The 6,799-nt window shown below is 55.5% G+C and overlaps 1 protein-coding gene across 1 annotated transcript in view; it reads left to right on the top strand.

Moving 5' to 3' along the window:
• Positions 1–536: 536 nt before the first annotated feature.
• PUF60 (poly-U binding splicing factor 60KDa) overlaps positions 537–6,799 on the top strand; it is a gene marked incomplete at its 3' end in the record, with an annotated part of 9,222 nt that continues 2,959 nt past the window's right edge. Inside the window, exons 1-3 of the mRNA XM_010189982.1 lie at positions 537–632; positions 2,302–2,391; positions 3,388–3,438. Coding sequence (XP_010188284.1) covers positions 555–632; positions 2,302–2,391; positions 3,388–3,438 — 219 coding nt within the window. The remainder of the gene's footprint in view (positions 633–2,301; positions 2,392–3,387; positions 3,439–6,799) is intronic.

Here is a 6,799-nt window from a genome sequence, read left to right as displayed (position 1 = left end):
ATAGATTGAACAATACTGGCCCCAGCACTGATCCGTCGTTTCACAGGAACAGGCTTGAAACAAGAGCCCGAGGTAGAGAAGTCGGTGAACACCTAAAATACAAACAGGGCTGACGTTTGTGTGTCTGAAGCCGTGAAAACTCACTTTGGTGGCCCAGAAGCTGCTTTCTTGACCCCCCCCCCCAGATGGGAGGAGGGAATAGATGGGTACATCTGATCGAGTTTAGCTGCTGGGAGGTAGAGTGGAGATGATGTGAGTGGAGCCTGGGGATTATTTCATTTTCTTCCAGCAGAAAATCTGGTCGTTAGGAGGCTCTGTAAATACGCAGCGTGTCAGTCAGTCTGTGCAGCTGATGGGGTAGCTCTGCCATAGGGAGTCACAAGAATATCCACAGCTTTTCATGAGTTTCCAGTAGCTTTGGGGAGACTTTAGCCAACGATGATGTTCTGACATCGAGCGCTCCGTGTGTCTGGGGATGGAGAAATCAGTCCCTTTTCCGAGGACGGGTTTTTCATGGGTGTTTTCTGTTTCCTCAGGGTACGGAGTCCATTAAGATGGAGAACGGCCAAAGCACGGCGGCGAAGCTGGGGCTTCCTCCCCTCACACCAGAACAGCAGGAAGCTCTCCAGAAAGTGAGTGAAGCTGACGTGTGTTTGCTTCTTAGCACTCGGTTGGGTTGGGTTTTCTGGCCCCGTTTTCGTCCCGTGATGGTCTGTCCTGAAAGGGAGCTCCCCTACCCGGAGTACGCACAGGCCACACATCCACGCTTGTGCCCGGGGATGACTTGTTCTGGTTCAGAGTTCATCGCTGCTTTTTGGGGTGCATGATGTGGAATTTGCTGTTGGGGTGGGGAAGGGGTTTTTAATTAAAAAAAGATAATCCAAATCGTAATTAAACACCACCTGAAGGTCACGCTGCCGTTCAGACTGCGCAGCTACCGCAGAGTTACAACAAGGAGCAGCCTGTACTCCACAAGGAGTAGCTTTCCGATACGCCCCAGCTGGTTTTTCATTCTATCCACGCAAGGACACGTCACAAAATACCGATTTTTTCCCTCATGCTCTTTCCCACCTTGTTGTGAAGAGACCCAGTAGCGAGGATTTTGGACCCATCTGTTTTAACGTGGGTAAAACCTCGGTCCAGCTCCGGTTCCTGGCGGTTGGTCCTGTTTTATGCAGCTGCTGGGAGGTTACTGCTCGCTCCTCGCCCGCTTTCCCTGATGGGAGCGAGTGGTGCCGGGCTTACCGAGAGGAGAGTGGAGCTGGGGAAAGAGGGGAGAGCAAACGAAAGCAGGGAAGGTGGGAGCTGGCGCGGTCTGCGAGGCGCACGGAGCGCTGCTGTAGGTAGGCTTCGCGTGAGTGCTCCCGTGACGTCGAAGCTGCTTGTGTGTGTGATGTTTGGCTCACGGCGCGAAACGGCCCGGTTTCCTCTGGCTTCTCCGTAGCTGACAGCTGTGAATCCCCTTGTCCGTTTCCAGGTTTCCGAAGCGCACGTCTCAAAAGCCGCAGTTTAGAGCCTGCCGTTCCCTGGCACCTCCCAAACACGTTACAGCCACGGAAAGCAGGTGCCCGAGGGGTTGGCTGAGTGTGTTTGCACCTTCCCCTTGGGAACAGGCGCACACGTCGGGAGTTAGGTTTCCCTTGACAGAGAGCCCGCGTGTGGACGCCGCTGGGTGTAAAGCTCTCGGGCTTTGTCCGATCTGTAGAAGACCGAAAGAAAAAGATCGATCGGTCTCGTGCCTGCAGGCTAGGAAGGAGAGAAGGAGAGCCTGGAGCGTTTTAGTGGGCTAAAGCAGCGGGTCCTCCAAAGCAGAATAGGCCAGATGTGATCAGAAAAGAGAGGGGGAGGACGTGGGGATTTGGAGGCCCTTCCCTTTCGTAGAAACTCTTTGTCCAGATGTGCTCTGAGTGGAAAGGACTTGAAGGAGGCTCTCTGCCCTGCCCTCACAGCAGCAGGTAAGGCGCTATGGTGGGATCGAAGGGGCAGAGGGCGGAAGAGGGGAAACGCCGAGCGTCTGGTGCATGCCGCTTTCCTGACATCGCGCCTGCTGCAGCCCGAGTCCAGCCAGTCCTCCGCTCGAGCCTTGTGCTGCGTTTCAGGGCTCACGACTCCGAGACGCAGACCGAGACCTTAGCGAGCCCTCAGCCGGCGTACGGCGCCTTAGCGCTCGGGGCCCGAGCGCCGGACGGGTCCGCTGGCACCGGCCGCGTGGTTCTGGGGAGCTGCGGTGTGAAGTCGGACGTCGTCCCCTGCTCCCCGGTGCCGGTGTCGTACAACTACAGAGCCTGTGTTTCTTTCTAGGCGAAGAAGTACGCGATGGAGCAGAGCATCAAGAGCGTGCTGGTGAAGCAAACCATCGCCCACCAGCAACAGCAGCTCACCAACCTTCAGGTGAGAGACCCTCTGGGATGCTCCTTCTGTGTCTTACTCTCCCCAACGAGGTGGAGTTCTGTTTGCACTTAGAAGCAGAGCACAGCCCTGAGGCCTGCCCGCAGCCAGGTACACGCGCTTGTGTTGCCACAGCGGAACCGAAACGTGCTGTCCTCGGCCCGCTAAAGAAACCCCCTTCGCTCAGCTGCGCAAATTGCCCCCAAATTCCACCCATCCGAAGAGTGAATTTTTAAAGATTCTCTCTCTCTCCTCTTGGCTGGCCGAGTGCTGCTTGAACTGCCAAAGAATTTGCCGTGGGTTTCACTTCCGACTTAGATGGTGTCTGGGGTTACTGGGAACCAGTGTCCTTTCACCATCCTGTCTCCTGTGTCGTGGACAGAGCAGTGCTGCCCCGTGTCCCCCCCTTCATCCGGACGCCCTCTCCGTTTTGGAGCAGTTCCCTTGGCTGTTCCTGCCGCTGCCGGATTGGCTCTGTACTGGGAGGACCCTTAACTGGTGTTTATACCTCCCTTCAGAGGGTGCTTGAACACATCTCACTGCCTCCTGCTCCACGTTAGGAAGCCCAAAACACGGCTGTGGGATGTTGGACGCTTTTAGCGAAGAACCACTGTGGATGTGCCGACCGCGTTGGGCAGCTCCGGCCTTTCAGGGCTGTGCCTGTTTCTGAGTGTCTGGTGTAGTTGAGGGGCTCCTTTTTAAATGCTGGGGGTGAATCAACGACAGTGGTTGCAGAGGTTACTATTGCCTTGAGTCCCCCCTCCCTGGGAGAAGACCCTGCTTCCTGAGGCAGTGGCAGCAGCACAACTCCACCCTGGCCTGGTGGGACTGGAATCTGCAGGGTCCCAGCGCTGGACAGTCCTTGGGACCAGGCAGTGAGGGGCAAGGAAGGAGAGGCCTCTCGCAGGTTCCCTGTGCCGCCGCTCTGCTTGAGTTTTTACAAACAGCCGTAGTATGCTCAGCTCCAACAGACTGAACTCTGTCTTTACTGTCTTTCAGATGGCAGCAGTGACAATGGGCTTTGGAGATCCTCTCTCACCTTTACAATCGGTCAATAGACATATTCACTTCTTCTTGGGCACTTTGTCTTAGTCAGGGCCTAGAGCGGGGAAGTACGTAGTGGTAATGCAATGCAACCCAGCACAACCCTCCCACATCCCCACCTGTTATGGACGAGCACAGCAAGCAGAGCAAAGTGTAAACTCCCCAGAGGAAGACCCTAGGCTGGGTGCAGGCCGCTGTGACACTGGCAGTCGGGGCCCTGGAGTCAGTTGGCAAAGAAAGCTTTAGATTTCGCACGGTTCTGAACACACCCGTGACATTGTGGGAGCTGCATTTCTAGGGATGCTACAGTTCTGAGGTCCTGACCTAAAACTAACTGCCAAGGTAACTCACGAAGGGGCAATTCCTTACGACTCGAACTCACAGCACCGGAGACCTGGCAGCTGAGGTGCTGGGGAGGACTGGGGCACCGTAGGTTTGCAGAACGTGTTGTAGCCCGGGCGTCAGCCTGCTCTTTACTGTGCGTGTTTCCAGACTAGGTGAACGTGGCACGTTTCAAGTACGGTCAAAGCAGGACGTGAGTGACAAAACCGCAGCACTATTGGGAGAACCTGTGCAAGTCCTTCAGTGCTGAAATTCCCAGTCAGATACCACAAAGAGCTTAATTACCTGGGATTTCCCATCCCTCCGTTCGTAGATTGGACAGTGACCGCTGCAGAAAGCGTCCCGTGAGCTCCGCTACGCACGCAAAGGTTCATTTGTAAACTTCCTTGTGAATATTTTCCACCTCGCTGGTCCGTTAATATACGTTGCAATATTTCTACTCGGTGTCAAGTGCAGCCAGAGGCTTGTACCCCAGCTGGAAAGACCCACTAAAACTGAAACGAACGGCCTGTTTTCGTTCCGCTGCCACCGTAGTTGGTGTGTCAGCAGGGGAGCCAAAACCCACTCCACGGGGATCTGTGATTTCTGAGTCCAGGGTAGTTTGGAGGCTAGCCGATGGAAACATCCATCTCGGTGTGAATTCGGCATAGCTCGTGCCCGAGAAACCTCTACCAATCAATGCAGATGCTTTCCTGGTAGCAAAACTCCATCCATTTTGCTTAAAAAGACTTTTTGGCTCAGTGTTTGCGGCCGAAAAGCAGGCACTGATAGTGAGAAATTAAACATTCCCTGTGCCATTGGCCTCCGGGGCAATAATCAAGTGTTGAGAATCCTTTTCCTAGGGCGTCCCTCCCTCTCTGGGGAGCCAGAAGCTGCTGATGGGGCAGAGCAGAGCAGAGCAGCAGGACTCTGTGCTGCGGCTCGGCTCAGCATAGTTAGGATGCCCCGTCCTCAACCCGAGGCCCTGTCCCAGCGCCATCAGGATCGTGGGACGCGCACACAGCTCTGTCCTGCTGGCAGGGTTCAGCGGCCCCCGCGGCCTGAACCGATACCTGCTGCGGTGTCTTAGTGGCCGAGGTTAAAGCTTTTTGTCTCCTTGGTCCTCCCTGAGTTACAGCACGAGATTCTCGTGTCGCTTCCAGACGAGCGCAGTTTCCCGGCCTCGTATTAAAAGCGAAGCCGGTGGTGGTGGTTTGGTCCTTAAAACGCCCTTCAACGAGCGCTTCACAGCAGCGTCACACTGATAACAGCCGTTAGCTGCTGCCTTTACGGAGGCTGCGGGCATTTTGAGCTGCGTTTTATAGGTGGAGGAAGAGGAGCAGTGGCCACTAAAACGCACTTAACGTGGCTACTGAAAGCTGAGATTTCTGGTGACGGGTTTCTGGTGCTGTCACGAGCTCAGCCCACCAGTGACCGCAGCATCGCTCCCCTCACTTGATGCTACCCGTTCCTGCTAGGGATCCACGTAGTCCACCTCGGTCCTGCCTTTTGTAGCTCCGCATTTCTCCCACGTTGCTGACGTGACGGAGCCCTCCTAACCCCATCCAGCCCGTTCTGTTTTATCCCGCAGCAGGGTAAGATGGGCATTTCCTCCCGTAACGGCCGCCACGGGAGAGGGCGAATGCCGTCGATAAAAGCAGAGGGTGTCCTCTTTGTACGTGCAGAGTCCCCGTGCCCCGTGCAGAGCCTTGTGGAGAAGCACTCCCAGTAAAACGCCAAATCCGTGTCGGGGTGGAGGAGCCTCCCTGAGAGCCGCTCGGGGTTAAAGCGCTGATGGCTCCCAAGCCGTAAACGGACACTGCACAGGCTGAGGGGCTGCCGATCGCTGCCTTTCCTGCACCAGAGCTGGGAATGTGTTGGAGACCGTGGGAGACAACACATCAGCTGTCCCGATGACACGTGCCATAGTCCTCCTAGTCTCGGCGCTGCAGAGTAAATGGTCCAACGGCTTTTGTTTTTAACGGTGTGAAACGCTTTCACCCAGGCAAGAGGCGAGCTTAATGTCGCTCCAGGAGCAGCAGCATGGGGCGAGAACCGTTCCTGTTCGTGGTATCCCCGCTGCGCTGAGTGAGAGGAGTCGAACCTTTACGGGGTGATTCCTCCTATGGCCAATGTCAGTATGAGGGAGGAGGATTTCTTCAGGTACGGTTTGTGTCCGTGCTCCTGTGACTAGCACGGGTCAGACGCCGTCCCTTCCGCTCTGCCACTCGAGTCACGGCGCAGCGCAGCGCAGCTCGTCGTGCTGCGTGACAAAAGCACTTCAGCCATTCTGAAAGCCGGCCTCTCGTTAAGGCCTTGATTAAAGACCCTCAAACAGCGGTGGTGGCGAAAAGAGGTGGTTGTTCAGAGCTCCCTGCTTCGCTGCCGGAGAGGGAGAGAGGCACCGAGCTTCACGCTGCGGCCGCCGGCTCTGTAACGGTCGTAGCCCTCACTGCTCCACGATTTCCCGTCTGTTCCCCGCAGGACTGGAACGAAGCCCTGTGCGACCCGCAGCGCACTGACGTTCAGTCTCGCTGGCCGTAGGGAAGCTGCCTCCAGAGAGACCCGGTTCCTGCCTTGGTCCCAGGGCGTGCTGCTAGGATGTGCGGGCCAAGCCGTTTAATCGATCGGCAGCATCTTCCTAGAGTAACGTTCGTCAGCAGTGGCAATTCTAGAAGTGCGATAAAGGAGGGGAGGGAAAAAGTCACTGAAGGATACACCGATTTATTTTTATTATTTTTATTTTTATTTTTGGATCCCTGCTGTAAGAAATTTCTGGATTTGTCTTGCAAACAGGTTTTTCAGGCATACTTAGGAGAAAATAGCACAGAGACCTTCTCTGCACCGAAAACTGATAAGGGCTGGAGGCTTTGGGGGCTGCACCACTCTCTTGAGCCAGTAACGACAGGCAGTGATAAGTACTAGCACCACACACTTAACGGAGTTGTTTCGTTTAACCACGCGTTTCTTTTGCTTTGCTGTTGGCCTGTGCGGTGGAAGTGGTGCTTAGTACTGGATCTCGTACTGCCTGGGCCGGGGGGAGGAG

The sequence above is a fragment of the Mesitornis unicolor genome, unplaced genomic scaffold, assembly GCF_000695765.1.
Source record: "Mesitornis unicolor isolate BGI_N332 unplaced genomic scaffold, ASM69576v1 scaffold16390, whole genome shotgun sequence".
NCBI classification, from domain to species: domain Eukaryota; kingdom Metazoa; phylum Chordata; class Aves; order Mesitornithiformes; family Mesitornithidae; genus Mesitornis; species Mesitornis unicolor.
The sequence above is the reverse complement of the archived record's forward strand: the minus strand, read 5'-3'. Positions and strand labels throughout refer to the sequence as shown.